The sequence below is a fragment of the Trachurus trachurus genome (assembly GCF_905171665.1).
Source record: "Trachurus trachurus genome assembly, chromosome: 4".
In the NCBI taxonomy this organism is placed as follows: domain Eukaryota; kingdom Metazoa; phylum Chordata; class Actinopteri; order Carangiformes; family Carangidae; genus Trachurus; species Trachurus trachurus.
Window position 1 is genome coordinate 5,888,687 of NC_139898.1, and position 21,465 is coordinate 5,910,151.

Below are 21,465 nucleotides of genomic sequence, written 5' to 3' on the forward strand. Positions count from 1 at the left end.
GTAACATGATGAGGACTGAGCTCACCCAGCCTGTGGCTCTCAGACTGGCCTCACTGGTCACAGTGAGGATGTGCCAGAGATGAGGCCATAACCATGTGCAATAAGGAGGAAAAATTTCTTTTTTCTTTTCATCTTCATCTTACCTGTTGTTTCTTCTTTCTTCCTCCTTTTTTTTTTTTATCTACAGAGAAGATCATAGATATTCTTCTCGCAGCTACTAAGAGCTACGGCCTTGGAGAGGAGCTTGACAGGTAGGTATCTTCTACAGTTCAGAAATAGTCTTGTCTCTTTACAAAATAATGTAGTTCATCTGAGCTCAACAATCTGAAAAAAAGGTGGAATCTCAGTAACAAATTAGTTTTTCTATGGTTTTAATCAGATCCTACAGGCACCAGATTTAGTTTTTAACCTTTCAAGTCTGTGTCTGTGTGCTTTGTGTGTTGTGGTAAAACATGAAACAGAAACTAGCACAGTGGTTTGTGCCCTAACCCTTTCAACAAGTTTCATGATCATTATAAATGGTCATCATACCTGATCTTTTTACAAATGTAGTCTACAAGGCTATGTGGCATATTGTAAACATAGATTGGCTTTGTAAGTGTTAACTGAGCCTATCCACCCTGAGACTCATTACAGTCTGGACTCCAGATCAGTTATTGATGTAACTGTATTGTCTGGAGTTTTTGTCTTTATATGGACCTGATCAGTTGCACAGAAACGGTGCACTGACCCTCTTTCATCAGCCAGCTAAGTCAATTAGGAATGTGTTTGTTTTTCCACCCAGAATTAAGCAGTGCACATGTTGTACCGAGTATACATTACACGTTGTAATCATGACGTTAACCAAAGTCTAACACACTGACTTGACTTCTGCTGTTAGTGTTTCAGAGTACTTCAGTTGATAAATAACTAAAGTGTTAATTATAGTTTTTTGCATTACGCATTGTTCACTGACAGCACATCGCTGCAGTCTGACACCTAAATGATCAGTGCTACAGTTTTTTGTCTTGACAGAAAACACTGAGTTTATGTGAAAGTGATTTTGATAAACAGACCCGTAAGTACATGGTTAACAAGTTAGTAAGTTACCTGACAAAAATCATGAAGACAAAAGTGTCACATGTCTTAGAAATATTTGAAATGATTCTACACTGCCAACCAGAATAACAAGACAATGCCCTGAATACTGGTCATTGTGTCTTCTGTCAATCATTTCAGATCAGAAGATGGTCCAGCTTTAATTCTGACCCGAGCAGGTTGCCCTCAGTAACAAATGAGTGAGGAAGAGACGGAACTGAATGTGAATCCATTATTTGGATGTAAACAGATATCATATGATATCTAAATTTGGACAGATTTTTTTTTTTTTATCTTTGTCCTGTCGTTTGATTGACAAGAGCCAGGATTCATGTTGAGATTCATTTTCATTTTCATCAGCATAGAGACATTTTTTCTCAGGCATACTAACTTTAAAGGGATATTTCAATATTTTTGGCAAATTGGCCTATTGCCATAATCCCTATAGTTTTAGGAGTAGGTTCATTACCTTTAATTGTCAGTGCAAGCTGTTTTTAGATCGGCGGAGCAGAGACGTGAGCTCTGCACGGCACGCCGAACGGTACTTTCCCCTTTCCCTCATCAAAACGCTCTGGTGGACGAGTTGTGACCTGCACATTCACCATGCTACAGTATAAGATAATAACGGAACGTTACGAGACCAAGTTGTTTTCGAGGTAAATACGTAGCCGGGACTACATTCCAGACACAGCTGCTGGGCAGAGTGACTTCAAAAGCGCAAGCATTTCCGAGTATTTGCTTCATGTGTCGTAATGTTACATAATAATACGTTACAATCTCATAGCGTGGTGAATGTGCAGGTCACAACTTGTCCACCAGAGTGTTTTTGAGTTGTTGGATTGTGTGTTTAGTTTGATGAGGGAAACGTGGAAATACCATGAGCCTCCGTTGCGTTAGCTGAGCAGCTCACGTCTCTGCCCCGCCGATCTAAAAACAGCTTGCACCAGCAATTAAAGGTAATGAACCTACTCCTGAGACTATATACTTTAATAGGGATTATGGCAAAAGGCAAATTTGCCAAAATGTTGAAATATCCCTTTAACAAACTTTTTTTTTCCCCTTTTTTGTTAAGAATTAAGAAAAGGTCAGATGTACCCTCCTTCTCCAAACATATAGGATGAATGACAACATGAAGTACCACAGTGAACAAACTCCTTGTGTACAGTCAGAGTAGGGGGTGAGGTGCAGGTTGGTCACAGGAACAGCTGAAGTGAAAATCAATCTTCACCACTGTACACTGAGATGACCTCACTGTGGATTTTACTGGGGGCAAGCCACGTGTCTTACCAGTGGCTTTTTCTGGTTCACTCAGTACAATTACAAGAGGTTTAACAGGTGTGATGAATACATAAACATGGGTCACATGACCAGTCACCATTTTCCTTTTTGTCATTTTTCTGTTTTTTTTTTTTTATTATTGTGTAAGATCATTGTCATGTTTTCGGGGAAAATGTTACTTAAAAAAGAAATTTCAAAAGTCATAGCCATCACCAGAGTTACAAAAGTCCCACTGCTTTCCACTGTTTTAACCAGAATACGAGAACTGACCTTGAATGTACTGTAGCGCCACTCCATCCTGACGTGTCTTGTCTGTGTTACAGTCTGAGCTGCAAGACGTGCATCATCATCGGGAATGGAGGAATCCTCGCCAATAAGTCTCTGGGCCACAGGATTGATCAGTTTGATGTGGTGGTCAGGTATGTTATGACACACGAACGCTACACTGCTGTGATTAAGAAGCAGCCCATCCTACACTAATATATGATGCATGCACAGTAGTTTATTAAATATTAGGGCTGGGACGATATGCTTTCCTCCCGATTAGATTTTTCTACGATTTTTTGGATGCCGATTCGATTTAAATTGCGATTCTACGATATTGCAGATTTTCTTGATTTTTAGTCTGCATTTTTAACACCAGCGAAACAGTTGAATGATTATGATTGTCTACAGACTATTCCAGGAACCGTATTTCCCCCCCAAAATACACATCACATGTAAGTCAGTTTTTAAGGTTTATTCAGCAGCAATATACTGTATGTTTACTATCTTTTCAAAAGCCTGGACTGCATAAAAGAAGAAAAAACAGGCTTCTGAAACCTTTCTGACAAAATGAGATATAAACTGAGGTAAACTGCTACATTTTAACATTTATCTGCACACAAACACTGTAGGAGCCTATAAACTAACATACTCCATTATAAAGTGAACTTAAACCCTTTTCAAAACCTGGACTCTCTGTATGTAAAAAAAAGGCGAACAAATGCACATTGCACAATATAAAAAATAAATAAATAAAAAAATCGATTTAAAAATCGTCCAAAAAAATATTGCGATATTTATGTGAATCGATTTTTTCTCCCACCCCTATTAAATATGTCTGTATATATGTGTAGATGAAATATGTGAAGACTCTCACATTGAAATTCTACAATCTGGCTTCAATTCAACACGTCACCATCTGCATCTCCAGAGTGTTCGTACACATGGTGTGCAGGTACACATGTTCTCCCATCCAGTTTTATAGATGGCACCATTTTTGTGGGAAGTGGTATGCACGTCTTTCAAGCCCCATTCTGTGCGTATGCAGTGGTTATAAATGAAACCCCTGGCCAGGGAGGCGTCATGAAGAAGCTGTATTGTTGTTTTAACAGACAACTTTGATAAAAGAGCTTTAGGACTCACACCAACGCTCTCACTCAGGCTTCTATTTGACAGCTGCTGTCCTCATTTAGAGATTTTCAAACAGTCTTGATTATTTTAAAAGAGCTTTATGTGAGTGCTTGATCTTGTGTCTTTGTGTTTTAGGCTAAATGAAGCCCCAGTGAAAGGCTTTGAGAAAGATGTCGGCTCCAAAACCACCATGAGGATCACCTATCCAGAGGGAGCCATCCAGAAGACGGAACGCTACGAGGCTGAGTCGCTCTTTGTCCTCTCTGCCTTCAAAGCTCTGGACCTCAAGTGGCTACGAGACATGGTCTTCAAACATCGGCTGGTAAGGCAGCTCAAATCTTTACTTTGCCACTGCACTAGCAAATGGAGCTGTAGGCAGGTCCTTAATAACAATATAAATAATAACAATAATCATAATAATAATAGTAATAATTGGCCTTTTTACTCCAAATTGTCTGATAATCTAACATGCATGCCCATGTCGCTCACAGCCAGAGGGGGCGGAGTTAGAAGTGTGAAATTTCAGCTTTGGTGCACATCTGTTCAGACCTGCTGTAACATCCGTCTCAGGTGATCCCATCACTAGTGGTCAGCTCTAAATACAGATGTGAACAAACCCAAGACACACTGAGGATGCATTTGAGATCCTGTGTGAACACAAATGCGTCCTGATTTCATTATGGCCTCGTTTACACAGCAAAGACTGTGATATTTCCATTATTCCACATAATTGAGTTTTGACCTTTCGTTTACACAAAGACGGACCATCTTTTTTTTTTTTTTTTTTTAAAGGACAGTGTGCAGTTGCATTAGTACGGAAGCGCATTGCATTCACTTGATAAAATAAAATTTAGACACCTTATCTCGTAATTACGAGATCTTTTCTCGTAATTACGAGATCCTGATGTCGTAATTACGAGATCTTTTCTCGTAATTATGAGATCCTGATCTCATAATTATGAGATAGAGAAAAAGGAATGTCTATAAGTCCGCTCTTGTCTCAGTCAGAATCAATGGTCCATGGTAGTACAGTGGATAGAGCAGTTACCTCTGACACGGGAGACTGAGGATCGAATCCCATGGTGGGGCTTATCGTTTACATGATGTTTTTTAATTCGGAATTAATTATTCTGAATTAAATAGTTTGAAATTAAAATATTCTCCTTCGAGTTTACATGGAAATAATAATTCAGAATTGGGGTTAACATGGAAAACACATTAAATCGCATTTATTTAATTCTGCTTAACGTCTGGGGGTCGGGAAGCGTTCTGATTGGACAGGGGGTACACGTGTTACGTGTTTACGTCTACCGGAAGAAAACAAACTCCATTCTCAGTGTGTGAAGTGAACTGAGCTGCAGCCGCGAGCCGCTCCGCTGCTCCTGAACCTGAAAGTTTCTCCTCTTAACTGCCAGGATGGCCTTCCCTGGGTGGGGAAGGCGAAGCTCACTGATCGCCTCCCCCGCCTGGCCGCCCCCAGCGGCGGCGGTGCCGGGCTCACACACCCTCACTGCCAGGATCGCCTTCCCCGGGTGTGAGCCCGGCCGCCGCCGCTGCTCCGGCGGTGATCCTGGCAGTGAGCTTCGCCTTCCCCTCCGGAGCAGCAGCAGCAGCAGCAGCAGCAGCAGCAGCAGCAGCGGCGGCCGGGCACCGGGGTCTGTGGAGCGGGTTCATGAAGCCTGGTTGTCCCGACATGACTCACTCACAACACTGCGGCTGTAACGTTATGTTGTGTGTCTTGTAGCCTACTTTTCGGCTACAAGACACACAACATAACGTTACAGTGTTGTGAGTTTTGGATCTGGAAGATGGAATAATTGAATCATGAATTTCCCCTTGGGGATTAATAAAGCCTATTATCTTCTTATCTTAAAGGGACTAACTGTGGCCGCCGTGGTTGAACACAGCTGAGCACATGCCAGGCCCATAGGAGAACTCTGAGCAGGACCTCCCTGACTCAAAGGGACCTCAAATCCATCATTATTAGTATCCCTTCCAAGTTGTGCCATCAGCAGAGCTGGATCTAACTGTTGGTCACACTGCAGCTCAACGCTATCAGGAGCTCTCCTGCTTGGCAAAGAAAGCTGTAGAAGTATATGACTCAAGTTTTAAAGGGGACATATTATGGAAATATAATATATATATATACAGTATATATATATATGATCGTAGCGGAAATAATGAAAGAAATACACTGCACATGACCAAAGCATGCCACAGACATGTCTTTAAGACACCTGGGAACTATTTTATTTTGTGTAAAAGGGGCAGAATATGTCTCCTTTAAATACTGGTTGTGTTGCAAACAAAACATGAACACATATTTTGAGGTGTTGAGAAAAGAAAGATCCAGTGCAATGATGTAATTCACTCAGAATAAGCTTATCATGGAATGTTCAGTTTTATGTAACTGCACCGATCCGATCTGAAGGGATAGTTCAACATTTTGGCAAATTGGCCCATTGCCATTATCCCTATAGTGTTAGGAGTAGGTTCGTTACCTTTAATTGTGGGTTAGGGTTAGACTCCCGTGGACAACTTGTGACCTGCACATTCACCACACTATGAGATAATAACGGAACGTTTATGAGACGGAGTTGTTTTTGAGGCAAATGCAGAGACGGGAACGCGCATCAGCGGTTTTGCATGGATTTACCTCGAAAACAACTCTGTCTGGTAACGTTCCGTTATTATCTCATAGCGTGGTGAATGTGCAGGTCACAACTTTTCTACAAGAGTGTTTTGGAGTTGTTGGATTGTGTATTTGATGAGTTTGATGAGGGAAACCAAGAAATCCCATTAGCCTTCGTAGCGTAGCTCTGAGCAGCTCGTGGCTCTGCTCCGCCGTTCTAAAAACAACTTGCACCGACAATTAAAGGTAGCAAACCTACTCCTAAAACTATAGGGATTATGGCAATGGGCCAATTTGCCAAAATGTTGAACTATCCCTTTAAGATGGGACTATTGACTATTGACTTATTTATTTCCTAAATACTGTAGCTAGATCGGGTATCAGATAAATGGTGCTGATCTATTCACTTCAATTCTATGTTTGTGAGGCGTGCTACATGTGTAATGCTTATATCAGCAATGTCATTTTCTAAGCTTCACATCTTTTAATTTGTTATAGATGTGAAGTTACTTTTGACTATGAAGCCACATTTATTTCATGTGCATGTGTGTTTGTTGTGTTTCTCATCAATACTTCACTTTACCTGAATGATAAATCCATCTGAACATGGGCGTAAAGTAGCTGTCATTCTGTTCCAGTAGAGCAGGAATCCAGGGCTGGGGGGGTGTGGCCTGTTAGGAGAAGGTGGGTGTCACCAGGGTGGTCCCTGGCCTCCATCATATTTTACCTCAGCTGACAGGTGTAAGTACAAACAGCCTGCAGCAGCTGTAGCAGCCTCACCTCCACCTCACCTCCTCACTCTGTCGTGGATTTATTAGTCGACTGAGAAGCAGCCTCATTTAGCTCTTGATGCCATGCCCACGGCCCCCATCATCACACTGTTACCACTCTGACTGCTATTTTTACCCTGCAAGTCTAATAATAATATTGTTACTACTCACATGTACTGAACTCTTACAGAAGCTCCCCTCCTCCACACTCTTTGTTGGTGGTGTGTAGAGGAAGCACAGGTGTGCTCTGACACTACCTCACAGTTAGGTTGAATAAACAGTCATGGTGTGGGACTGGAGCTGTTCAGACCCGCTTCATTCACACCAACGCTGTAGGACAGCTCAGGTTCCTTCCCCCCGGAGCAGAGCATGCAGACAACACATCAGTTAGAAAGAGACACACACACACACACTCACTTTCTCACTTTGTTGTGAATGGCCAAGTCACTCTTTGTCAAGACTAATGGTGCTAACATAAAAGAGGCAGAGCAGCTACTGAGAAATGTTGACAATGGCCTTCCACGAGACGCAGTGAGGACACATTTGAGCAGATCCCTGTGCTCCTCTTGTTTCTGTCCCGTCCCTGACACAACACCACAATAGCCGTGTCCTTCAAATATATCTGAATGTGACAAGACAGAGTTGTGTTTAAAGTCCATCTCATGCTGTCAACAGTCTCCTGTGGAGCCACTGCGGAAATGCCCATGTCTGGTGCTCTAAAGCTATATGAGACAGCTTTCATTTGTATGTGGTTGTGATTAGACTTCGGTAAATATGTATAAAGTAATATTTGATTTTTGCTAATAAAAAGCCAAATACATACTGGCCCTTTAAATGTGCACTTCATGTAGAAACTTTTCCGTTACATCCACATTTTAAAACTGCTCTTTCTTTGACTCTGCATTTGATCAACTGCTGGACTACTGTATGTCTGTACTCCTACATAATGCACCTACAGAGTGGACTGCATCACCACTGTCTGATCCACTCACCTGTGACTGCAGGCCACTTTACATAGGAGGACAGTAATTCAATGCCACTTAATCAAAGCAGCACAGTGCTTTAATGAAGCAGAATGCAGAGCAGTATTTCACTCTGAAGCCTTCCAAGGCTCACACTGTGGGAACAGACAAACCCACTCTCACCATTAAATATATATATACCGTATAGTATCAGCAAAGTCACCTGAGTGTTGTGTTTACATCAGTGCCAATCAGAGCAAAGCTGATAAATACCCTGTGTCTACTGCAGAGTCGCAGGTCTGAATGCTGAAACCATTTCCATTGCTGAACAAAGCACAATTAGGAGATCTTAGCAGGTGTTTGACCACTGGAAATGGATTTTAATTAAATAACTGCAGTGGAAAAGAGCTGCAGTGGCAAGAAAAAGTATGTGAACCCTTTGGAATTTCCTAGTTTTCTGCACTAATTGCTTTGCTTTCCATTAGTTTGCCGCTCCACAACACTAATGGGAAAATGTTTTGTGGACTGATGAAACTAAGATTAAGATTTTGGTATTATTATTATTATTTTTTTTTTTTGTAAGTATGGTGTAAAAATGGCGCTGCATACCAGCATGTAACCATCATCCCATAGGTGAAGTACAGTGGAGGGAGCAGCATGGTTTGGGGCCGATTTGCTGCCTCAGGGCCTTACAGTGGCCTACAAGGGTCAAACAGCTTCAAGTACAGAAACGATGCAAAATCACAAACTCAAACACAAGTCTAAATGAGGTAAATATTATAATTGTTTGTGCGGTATTAGGTTAAGCACATTGTGTTTGTTTATACTTGTGACTTGGATCACATTAAATTACCAATTAATGCAGAAAACTAGGAAATTCCAAAGGGTTCATATACTGTTTCTTGCCACTGTATAAATGGATGAAGCTGGGTGCTATAGCATCTGTAATTTACTAATACAGTATATAAATATGGTAGATTTACCTGGAGTAAATGTGTGTATGTAAACCTATTAGTTGATAGAGTTTTGACAGGAAATTGAGAATTGCTTGTCCTTTAACCCCATCTGCTGTGTGTACATGTTTCAAAGGACAGAGCTGCAGCAGAGGAGAGGTGTTGTCTTTCCAGCTCTATAGAGGAGCACAACGCTCAGTCAGACAGGATTACCAATCATCTGTCAGTGATCTGTTTTACAGGGTAACTCTGCTATGCTAGTAAGCTTATAGCTCCTATCACAGCTGTTTGGGTTTCCCTGTGCCTTACTCTTACATACCTAAAAAAAAAAAAAAAAAAAAACCTCAGAGGCAGACATCTCATTAAGTGTTCATAAAGAGCCATCAGGACAGGGCAAACTGCTGGTAATTAGTGTAATAGCCCCGGGTATACTGTTACAGGGGCTTCTTTACCCCGACTGGCTTTGTTTGCTCCTCCTGTCTTTCATCAGTGTTTTAATGTTGCTGAACACTTCCAGGTCTCAGAGTGTTGTTTTCACTGGGCTGCTGAAGCACCGTCATATTTTCCACTCCCGTCCACTCTGCATACCATCCCAGCTCTGACGATGTTAAGAAGTGGTCAATATTTACAGCGTCACTGTGGATAGTAAATATTCAGCACTTACATTGCTGACGAAGCATATACAGTGACTTCAGGAGACTGTTGAGAGCCATTGAGAGATGTGATGCTTTAATAAAAACCTTGAAATTAGATAATTAGAAATATTTAATGCTATGCTGCTCCTGGTCTGATGAATGAAGATTTTATGCACTCATCAATGACTCTAAACAATTCCAAGATAACATCAGATGTTGTCATCCACTAGTAAAATCTTTAGTAGCCTGTTCATATTAATGAAGGTGACACAGCAGTGATGTCCAGCTACTGAATGAATGAGGGGGGAAACACTGTATTATCCTTTTCTGTTTTTTTGTTTTTTTTTCAGTATTCTGTATATATATATATCTTTATTCTATTCTATTGTATATAAATCCTTAATTGCATATAGTATAATATGCATTCTAATATAATTTTTATTTTTGTTTCGCTACTTTTTACAATTTTTTGTTCTTTTTGTGTTTGCACCTGACACCACGTCAAGTTCCTTGTGCTGTAGAGTGACCTTTACTGCTCTTGGCAATAAAACTTTTCTGATTGTGATTCTGATTCTGATCCAAGTTTATCTCAGACCTGTGACTGATGCGATGGGTCACTTTACAGCAAAACCATGACCAAATAATCAAGACAGCATTGTGGCTTCAGGGTCCCTGACCGTCCTTGAGCTGCACATGTATGAAATCTTTGGAGAGACCTGAAGATGCAGTTCACTGATACTACACGTCCAGTCTGACGGAGTTTGACAGGACATGTCAGCTGGAATGAGACAAATCCACATGTCCAGAGCTTCACCAAGAAGACTCAAGGCTGTTATTTCTGTGAAAGGGGCTACAAAGTCCTGCAATAGTGTTCTGCATCATTTTGTAAATGAAAGATTTTACACTTTAAACTAACACAATAATGTGCAGTGTAAATGAATGCAGCATAGATTTGTTTAGAAGTATATTTATTTCAGAGTTGTTGTACAAACATGAAAAAAAGTGATTGTCTTGGCCGCTATATTTTTTTGAAGTTTGTGAAATTAGATGAAGCACAAGGTTGACCGCTGCCAGCGGCTGACTCGCCAGCTTCTAAATGCAAAATGCTTAAAATGCTGAGCAGTGGCTGAAGTTGCTGAGTGCCGGAGAGCAGCAGGCTGTCAGTTCATCAGAGCCTTATCACTGAACACAGCTGCCTGCTGCTGAGAGCGATGATAGTGAACCAAAAGAGGTTTAATCCCTCCACTCTCTGTCTTTCAGCGCAGCACTGACGGCTTCTGGAAGTCGGTGGCCAGGCAGGTTCCTAGGGAGCCCAGCGACATGCGCATCCTGAACCCCTACTACATCCAGGAGGCCTCCTTCAAGCTGATAGGCTTACCTTACAACAACGGACAGATGGGCAGAGGGGTGAGAGACCTGCTGTTTTCCTCGCACTCACTTTCTGTCCAGTCATAAGAGGAGGACCAGGGACAGTGAGCTGTTCACACACAGCACTGAGTTAATGGTCAGGACTGGAGCTCTTCTGTCTGTCTGTTTGCTTTATGAAACACCTACTCAAGAGCCTGAGAGCAAACTGTGTAATTATCCAATGCCTCAGATTGCACGTCTGTAAAATGTCAACACAATGACTAAGAGTGCAAGAGGCTCCTCCTCTGGACATTACAATGATAATTCAACATTTTGGCAAATTGGCCCATTGCCATAATCGCTATAGTCATAGCAGTAGGTTCGTTACTTTTAATTGTCGGTGCAAGCTATTTTTAGAACGGCGGAGCAGAGCCGCGAGCTGCTCAGAGCTACGCTACGGAGGCTAATGGGATTTCTTGGTTTCCCTCATCAAACTCATCAAATACACAATCCAACAACTCCAAAATGCTCTCGTGGACAAGTTGTGACCTGCACATTCACCACACTATGAGATAATAACGGAATGTTACGAGACGGAGTTGTTCTCGAGGTAAATTCATGCAAAACCGCTGATGCACGAAAACAACTCTGTCTCGTGCAGGTCACAACTTGTCCACGAAAGTGTTTTGGAGTTGTCCGATAGTGTATTTGATGAGTTTGATGAGGGAAACCAAGAAATCCCATTAGCCTCCGTAGTGTAGCTCTGAGAAGCTCACGTCTCTGCCCCGCCGATCTAAAAAGAAAGCTTGCACCAACAATTAAAGGTAACAAACCTACTGCTATGACTATAGGGATTATGGCAATGGGCCAATTTGCCAAAATGTTGAACTATCCCTTTAACATGTACACTACACTACATGCTGTATGTGTTGTGGGATAGAGATCATAACTCTTTTATGCCTCCGTTTCAGAATATCCCAACCCTGGGGGCAGTTGCTATAACGATGGCCCTTCATAACTGTGATGAAGTGGCTGTGGCTGGATTTGGGTACAACATGAGCACGCCCCACGCCCCTTTGCACTACTATGAGAAGATCAGGATGTCAGCCATCAAAGAGGTAACTGAAGACCTTATTTGTTGACAGGTGTTTTCTGGAGAAGTCTTATTTAATTCAATTTCATTTTAAGCATTTAGTTCAGTTCTCTTAAAACACAATGCATATGTTTTACATGCATCCCCTGCATCTTTTGTATGTTTGCTCCCCCACAAAGAAATGGCGGTCTATAATTTTTATTTCCACAGAGAGAGACAGAATATCAACAAAAAAATCCAGAAATAAAGGTTATAAATTCATTTATATGATTGTTTGATTTTTCATAAATCAGTAAGAGATCAAATACTTACTTTTCTCACTAGATATGACTGTATTGATCAACAAATGGGTGTGTCTTAAGGAAACACCATACAAAAATGGGAAATGGATGCACCACCACTAACTAGAGTATTTAGTATTACACGGACAAAGATCTGCGGACGGGCAGCAGGCCCATAAAACAAAGTGACAGAGGCCTAAGGAAGAGGAGAATAAACCTTGGTGAAATAACAAGATGAAAAAGAAGGGAGAGAAGGGCTGTGGCTCTGGCTAGGTGACATCTGCTTTCCTCTCCGTCCATAATCAGACTCTGAGCCCAACACAAAGTTCTGTAGTTATCACATGTGGCAAAAGAGGATGCTGTTGATCCTGCTCGGTAAAAGTTACATAGTCAATGGACACCAAATCAGTATAGTATAGTAACGTAACATGCAGTGGGGATTGATGCTAACAGCAAGCTATGTTACCTAGCTCACCTTTTCTCAGTGGAATACAAAACCTTCACCTTCACCGTGGATTTTTGACTGGACCACAACAGTGGTGCCAGCCCTGTAATCACAGATGACTGACCAACTGACCGACTGACTGATAATTACTACCATGATTACTGGTCAGTGCAATGCTGAGCTGCTTTGGTTTCCAGACTGCTCAGGAGCTGCAGGGAAGAGGGAGAGTGCTTCCAACACACTGAGCCTCACCTCCATTACAGCATTACCAGTAGCATTATTATGAAAAGAGGCAGAGGAATAACTAAACGTAAGACACACTGAGCAGAGATGTGAGCAGTCAGAAAGGTCTTTAAAGCCCCAGTGTGCAACTTATTTGGCTTTTTATTAGCAAAAATCAAATATGTCTTTCATAAATACGTATTTCACTGAAGTCGAATCACACCCGCATACAAATGAAAGCTTTCTCGTACCTTAGAATGAGTTGTTAAAGTCGTTACAAATACATAAGTGGGCAACGCACCAAACCGAGGCAGCCATGTTGCATCGCCATTTTTTACGTTCAGTGGCAGCGTGACCGTAGGTAACCATGGAAACTCAGCGGAACTGTCGTCTCGGGGAGAAAGTTTTCCAGGTAGTGCCTGTTAAAACTGTCACCACTGTGTAGTGTGAGGAAGGACGGAGGCACTGGTGTTGCATTCAGGTGCAGTCAGGCAGACGGCCGGTGGCAAACCACGACGAGAGAAAGGCGGTAAAACGTGGGTCAGGTAAACAATACGACATCACCATGACAACATATTGTCACGCCTGTATTGTTTTGCCTCTGGCGCTGGCGGACTACTTGTTTATCCTGTTACATGCAGCGTCTGTTGTCTGTCTGACGTCTGCCCGATTTCACGTGAATGCAACATCAAGAATACGTTCCAATATGCAACCACACCGCTAGATGGGGGTAATTCCTACACATTATACCTTTTAAAGGATGTGAAAAACGCTGATCGATAGAACCTGTTCCGAAAAATTTAATGACCGATAGGCATACTAAATTCATACCTTGTCTTTTTGTAAAGGGACAGTCAAATCACCAGTGGTTGATTGGTAATTTAATGCAGACTTTAAAAAGGGGGAAAGTAATTTTGTGTCATTGTCAGTAGGATACAGTGTGATGTTCTCTTGGTTGACAGCTTGCCTCTCACACCTGCTCTCAGATGTCACACACTGATCAACACCCACTGAGAGGCTTCAGGTCTCGACACTTCACCCAGAAATGTATGTCTGAAAGAGATTTTTATCTTTTTCTGGACGACTGAAATATGTGCAGTAGTTGCATTATCATAGTTTACATATAAGGAGAACATGAATGAAGAAATGCGTAGCCGCTAAAATTAAAAATCTTGTGGCCATTGGACAGAAACTTTGATCGGCTTCTTTGTTGCTACTGTAGATCTGTGAGGAAGTCGTAGAACAGCTCTGTACATCATTACACATTTGAGCTGTGAATTTACAGTTCAGGTCGATGATTCATCCCCTTCATACGATACTCCCACACAATATTCACAACGTCCACATTTGTTAGCATTCTGACCAACTTCCTTTTCGTTAGTTTTTCCAGGTTTATGCAGCACAGAGACAGTTTACTCGTGACCTTTCTCTAATTTAAAATGCCTCTAGAAAGGATTTATGCAGCGAGTTGAGTAGTGGCCTGGGATGTGTATGAAATCTCAAGTGTAGGGAACGTCGCTGGGCACTGGTTTGTGAGAGCGGGACAGTCAGAGCACACTATATACAATGTCCAAGTTGCCATTCTCTCCACTTGACAGTCTCCAGCCTGCTCATAAATCACCCTTAGACAAGGTTGTTGAGACTGACATGCAATCCGCTGCATGTTATTTTCACCTACTGTTTGGCCTTGTGCTACTGTTCAGAGGTACAGAGCTGCTTGTCCATGCCCTCTACCATTTAGAACCGGGACAGGTGAGAAAGGGTTCTTTAAGCACACATTTTACCCATATGGGGTGGTCTTTTTGGTGGGATGGAGAGTGTTCTCCAATAGCCTAACAACAGTTTGAACTAAAACCTTATGAGCAACAACTAGCTGAAGCTGAAGTCAAATAGTTAAAGCCCCAGTATGTAACTTATTTGGCTTTTTATTAGCAAAAATCAAATATTGCTTTCATAAATACGTATTTCGCTGAAGTCGAATCACACCCGCATACAAATGAAAGCTTTCTCTTTCCTTAGAATGAGTTGTTACAAGTCGTTACAAATACATAAGTGGGCGACACATCGAACCGAGGCGGCCATGTTGCATCGCCATTTTTTACGTTCAGTGGCAGCGTGACCGTAGGTAACCACGGAAACTCAGCGGAGCTGTTGGCTCGGGGAGAAAGTTTTCTAGGTAGCGCCCGTTAAAACTGTCACCACTGTGTAGTGTGAGGAAGGATGGAGGCACTGATGTTGCATTCAGGTGCAGTCAGGCAGACGACCGTCGGCAAACCAACTGGATGTAATTTTACTCGACGAGAGAAAGACGGTAAAACGTGGGTCAGGTAAACAATACGACATCACCATGATAACATATTGTCACGCCTGTATTGTTTTGCCTCGTGCTGGTGGACCACTTGCTTACATAGACGCTTGTTTATCCTGTTACATGCAGCGTCTGTTGTCTGTCTGACGTCTGCCCGATTTCATGTGAATGCAACATCACGAATACGTTCAGATATGCAACCGCACCGCTAGATGGGGGTAATTCCTACACATTATACCTTTAAGTTTGCCAAACAACAGAAGAACCGATGTCTGCAGACGTGCAGACTTCCACTCATGCCTTCAGTCATATTTCATATAAGGCGATGCAACATGGCGGTTGGGTGCACCGCCACCTACTGTATCCTATTTGTAAACAACTCATTCTAAGCTACAGGAAAGCTTTCATTTGTATGCGATTGTGATTAGACTTCGGGAAATACCTATTTATGAAAGCAATATTTAATTTTTGCTAATAAAAAGCCAAATAAGTTAACACTGTACCTTTAAAATAAAATTACATCCCATAATGAGACATTGAACAGAGTGTACATAGGTTATAAAGGTAACCCTGTCCCTCTGAGTAATACGAGTGAGCGAGACGTCTCAGCAGACGGCGAAGAGGTTGCACATTTTGAATGGTGCTGGTCGTCTTCACGCATTATTTATGGTAGGTGGATGGACATGTCCACCAGTGAGGACTGGTGTAATGAGACAAGTGCTTGAGGATTGCAGTGACGCTTAGAGCTCACTCATATTACTCAAAGGTCTGGGGAATCCTGTGGAGAGAACAACAGAACTTAAAGGGATACGCCAACATTTTTTTTCCTATCTTGCCTCACTCCCGAGTCCATGACAAGCAGATAGACACCATCCTTTCAACTGTGCTTGCAGTAACAATGGAGATAGAGCCATATCGCCCATAATTAGCTTAGCTCAAACGCTGGAAGTGTATACTGTAGGTAGTGTTAGCCTGCCTCCTACCCGAGCCGAAATCAGCAGTCAGAAGCTGATTTCATTTTAGCTCTAAACTCTGTAAATATATCACTTTATCGTTATCATTTTTAGACGAGAATATAGCTGTTTAGATCAGCAGTGTGTCCTTAATTTGTCTAAATACCAGCTGTTTACAATTTTGTTCGGACGAATTCGGCGCTACTCAAGCTAGCCGTTGTGACCAACGCACTTCCGGTTACTTTCACAAAATAAAACACCCGTTGCCCTTTACATACAGAAAACCATGATGATAGAATTTGTGCTTTTACTTTGAAATAGGAAGCTAACCTACCCTCGATGTAGCTAGCTTGAACCAAAATAAACCGTCTTTGCTTGAACCCTCCGTTTTGACCCGTCTCGTCCCGTTAGCGGCATCTGACCACTCAAGATGCCTTACCGGGGAGTTTTGTCAGCTCTGAGACGCAGATTGGCCCGCCGGTTTCTGTTTAGAGTTGCTGAAGAGTGTCTCTGATGACTTTAGGTGGAGGCAGGCTAACACTACCTACACACTTCCAGCGTTTGAGCTAAGCTAATTACAGGCGATACGGGCTCTATCTCCCTTGTTACTGCACGCACAGTCGAAAGGATGGTGTCTATCTGCTGGTCATGGACTCTGGAGTGAGGCAAGACACGAAAAAAAAAATGTTGGCATATCCCTTTAACAAATATCAGGTGATGTCACTTCATTATTTTATAGCCGAGTGAGTATTAGAACATTGACAAGACTGAAATAATCAGATGTGGACATTTGATCAAGCCAGTGTTAGAAAGTTTCTCCACTGGTTCTGATTACCTTCTTCCAGTGGAGGTAACATAAGCCCAGTCAGTGAAAAGTAGCTTCCAGATGCTTCAGCTGTCCTGTGATCCTAACCTCCAGTACTGAGATACAATCACAATGTGAGGGGACTGGGAGTGTTCTGTTTCAGTATTGATACCAGGTGTAAATACAGAGTTGTGTGATCAGGTGTCACCATCCAGACAATGTGTTCACATCACAGCCTAATCAAACATGAATTGACTCATTAAACATCTGCTCTGTGCTGATTGCTACAGTATTATTGTAGTGACTAATACGATCAGAGCCTTAAGTTGAGTTTTTCCTCACTCACTGATAGTTCTCCATTGTCAGGCCTCATGAGCAAGACGAGTAGTCTACCTGCAATCAGACCTTTTATTCTAATCCCTGCCATTGACCTGTTAAATCAAATAGTCTAGTAGGAGGAGGGTTTTTTTCTAACCTAGCTTTTTGTAATCCTTAAAGTGTCTGCTCAATGAATTTTGATGATCCCCATGCAGATTATTTTCCAATGTATGTTTTTTTTTTTTTTTTTTTTTTTTTTACCATCTTGTGCGGCATCTTTTCTGGCATCTATATAGCTCTTCCCGAATTATACATCCTGCAGAGACAACCCATTTTCTTTTTGACTTGGTATGAAGAACTGATCGAGATAGAGATTGATTAAATCATGTATGTACATGAAAACTCAAATAAACACAAAAAAATGTACAATCTTACCAAACATGTTGATGATCCCTGAACTTGGCTATATATTGTTGCCATCCTGGATTTCCTAAAAAAAAACTAACCGCCTTAACCACTGCGCCACACACCACCCCAAAATCTACATAACTTTTGAACTATATATGATGCAGAGAAGTTATGTTATGCATGAGACATTGATGGAGATGGCCAACATCATCATTTTCACATGGATTATTAAAGAGGAACTAAGCAGGATTTCTCCCATGGCTATGCTACATTTTTACCTTAATTAAAAGCTCTGGAGTAATTGTGATAGTTAACTACATGACTTGTGACTTGTTACGAGTGAGAAAGGAGGCTCTCTGTCTTCCACCTGGCGTCTCACGGCTGAAAACCAACCTTGCAGCATCAGTGTAGTACCTGGCTGCCGCCCCGGTGTCCCAGCTCACTCGTCTCTGCGGCACCACGACACAAACGCGCTCCGTAACCCGTAATCTTTTGTTCGTGACGGTTAAGACTACACAAACACATGCGCCGTAATATCGTATATGTTATGTAACGCTTTCCACCGCTCCATTTATTGATTTTTTGCCGGCTTTGTTGTAAACAGATACACATGGCTGAGAGCAGCGTAACCAAAACAGCGGAAAAGCTAGCGGACTTACATAGTTCCCCTTTAAAACAAAAAAACACTCATATCTTTCAAAATATGTTTACATTTGACAAATTCCCATTGGAATAAGCTAAAATTGAAAAAGGTAGAAATATGTGAGTCAAATAGGTGAAGATCTCAAGGGCGACCATGTTTATTCATCATTCAGAAGCTCTGAGTCCAAGTCAATGTTTTAAAGTGGAAAGTTGTTCCCTAAAGGGATCGCTGACATACTGTGACAGACAAGCAGAAAACATGAAGCCTCCAGCTCTGACTGCTGCTGATTACAATGATAAAATACCACTGTTTTTAAAGGCAGTAACTCAGGAGGTTGTGAACATACAGTACTTTATGGTTGGTGGAGGAAACGACCATGAGGTGCTGATTCTAGTTTTATTCTCAGGTTGTAGAAAATGCAAGAAATCTACGATGAAATGAGATTTAAAAAAAAAAAAAAGGATCAATAAACAAATCTCTCCACCCACCACCCCCTCCTCTGTGTCTCTGTCCCCTCTGCAGTCCTGGACTCACAACATATCTAAAGAGAAGGAGTTCCTCATGAAGCTGGTGAGGGCCGGGGTGATCCAGGACCTGACCAACGGGATCTGTGGTGAAGGATGCTGATGGTCTGCGCTCAGCTTGGTATCTCCTGGTCCTGCAGCGCTGTCCTCACCCCCCCTCTCCCCTACCCGCCCCTCCTCCTCCTCCTCCTCCTCCCCGCTTCAGCACCTGAAGAGGGACACTCAAGGCTCTGTAGACCAGGGTGGCGGCCGGAGAGCGGCAGCGTCACACCGTGGTCCCCTGCAGAGAGACTGTGAGCATGTGAGGCTGATGATTACCCAGGATGCACCGCACCGCCCCCCTACCCCCCACCCCCAGTGTTGCACTTCGACACGTTGCGGTCGGCCTCTGCATCGTATCACAGTATTTAGCTCGTCCTAGTCGCAGGTTTAGTCTACATAAACATGAAATTGGTACCCTGGCTCAGGGGTGTGTCTCAGTCTGATGTTGGGATTCAAACCAGCAAACCCGGGGGCCGGACCGCTCTCCCACCAGAAGAGAAGAGAAGAGGAAGATGTTGGGTTTGAACATCGATCCTCTGCCAAGAATACCTCTACAAGTGTCCTTCTGCTTACACATGTGAATGTAATCTTCATCCAACCTACAGTCGCTCATTTATCTCTTCCAGTGTCTTCGTCAAACAGGGTGTACACTACATGACACACGTCAGCCGTCCTTCAGCGGGGGGGGGGGGGGTCAACCCTCCGATCAGAGCCGTGTGGCAGCCAACTGAGGGGGTCAAGAGTGGATATGAAGCTAGAGAGGTTGGGAATACCAGCTCATCGCAGCAGCAGCAGCTTCTATCTGGCGCCACAGATGCACAAGAGTCAGATTCAGTGTGTTCTCGTGAGGCAGCAGCATCCTCAGCTCCCTCCAGACTTTCCACCAGCGTCCACGTTGCATGTGCGCTCGATTCCAACACACCCGGAGCAGGTCACATCTCCGATGCGTGAAATGTTTAGTAAATGGTAATTGACTTGAAATTATCATTTAATGACGCATTTCATCCGTAGCAGACACGGCCTTTACATACAAGCAGTAACAAAAAAAAAGGCTAGTTTTTCTTCTTGTTTCTTCTCCCCTGTGAAGCAGGAGAGAGGGTTTTTTTTTTTTTTTTTTTTTTTTTTTTAAGAAAAGATGGAAAATAGAACTTGATGTTGTTAAAACTCAGTATAGACACAAGCTTTCAATCTTCTGTAAAACAAAAACGGTTAAATGTCCACTTTTGAATGGAAGGCCTGTATTTGGGATGATACTGTTGACCGGCACTGTTGTCCACACAGGTGTAAGTTCACACAGCCTCTGTCCACAGTGTGCTGTGCGTTAGTCCAGGAGGACTCACATATCTTTGATTAGACTTTAGGGTTATATAATCAGTATTTCTTCTCATCCCATCAAACAATGCTGTCACTCACCTTTAGATATGAATGATTTAACTGTAAACTTATTATGGTCATCAATGTAAAAAAATATTGCTTTCATGTAGGACATCGTAAGATCTGTTGTTGTAGGTAACAATTTAATTATCACTTTAAACTATTTAATATCTATCATGGTAAAATAGAGTGGGGACACAAAAAGCTCTTTGACTGACATGCTAATGAGAAAGTTTCACTTAAAGGGATAGTTCAACATTTTGGCAAATTGGCCCATTGCCATAATCCCTATAGTCTTAGGTTTGTTACCTTTAATTGTCGGTGCAAGCTGTTTTTAGAACAGTGGAGCAGAACCGCGAGCTGCTCAGAGCTACGCTACAGAGGCTAATGGGATTTCTTGGTTTCCCTCATCAAACTCATCAAATACACAATCCAACAACTTCCTGTTGAGGACAGTTTTTCAGCAAGCAGTCTCTGCATTTGCCTCGAAAACAACTCTGCTTTGTTCTGTTCTGTTCTGTTCTGTTCTGTTCTGTTATTATCTCATAGCGTGGTGAATGTGCAGGTCACAACTTGTCCACCAGAGTGTTTTGGAGTTGTTGGATTGTGTATTTGAAGATTTTGATGAGGGAAACCAAGAAATCCCATTATTCTCCGTAGCGTAGCTCTGAGAAGCTGACGGATCTGCTCTGCCGTTCTAAAAATAGCTTGCACTGACAAATAAAGGTAACGAACCTACTGCTAAAACAATAGGGATCATGGCAATGGGCCAATTTACCAAAATGTTGAACTATCCCTTTAAACAAGTGACTGATCTATGGAAGAGGATCAGGGCCAGTGGAAAGACTTTTAGTCCTAATCTAATCTTCCTCATGAGAAATTCTATCAAGTTTCATTACAAACATCTTTCAGCTTGACATTCACTGTGCAGCTACTGTCCTGTCTTGTACAATCATCCCATCAGTGCTCGGCCAATCACACGAGAGCAGATTGTAGTTTC

The 21,465-nt window shown here is 42.2% G+C and overlaps 1 protein-coding gene across 1 annotated transcript in view; it reads left to right on the top strand.

Annotated features, from left to right (window-relative positions):
- Positions 1-19,161, top strand: part of st3gal3a (ST3 beta-galactoside alpha-2,3-sialyltransferase 3a) — a 34,790-nt gene extending 15,629 nt beyond the window's left edge. Inside the window, exons 5-10 of the mRNA XM_083970701.1 lie at positions 188-251; positions 2,679-2,774; positions 3,886-4,072; positions 10,963-11,109; positions 12,021-12,167; positions 19,048-19,161. Of these exons, the coding sequence (XP_083826827.1) occupies positions 188-251; positions 2,679-2,774; positions 3,886-4,072; positions 10,963-11,109; positions 12,021-12,167; positions 19,048-19,152 (746 nt within the window). The 3' untranslated portion in view covers positions 19,153-19,161. The remainder of the gene's footprint in view (positions 1-187; positions 252-2,678; positions 2,775-3,885; positions 4,073-10,962; positions 11,110-12,020; positions 12,168-19,047) is intronic.
- The last annotated feature ends 2,304 nt before the right edge of the window (positions 19,162-21,465 follow it).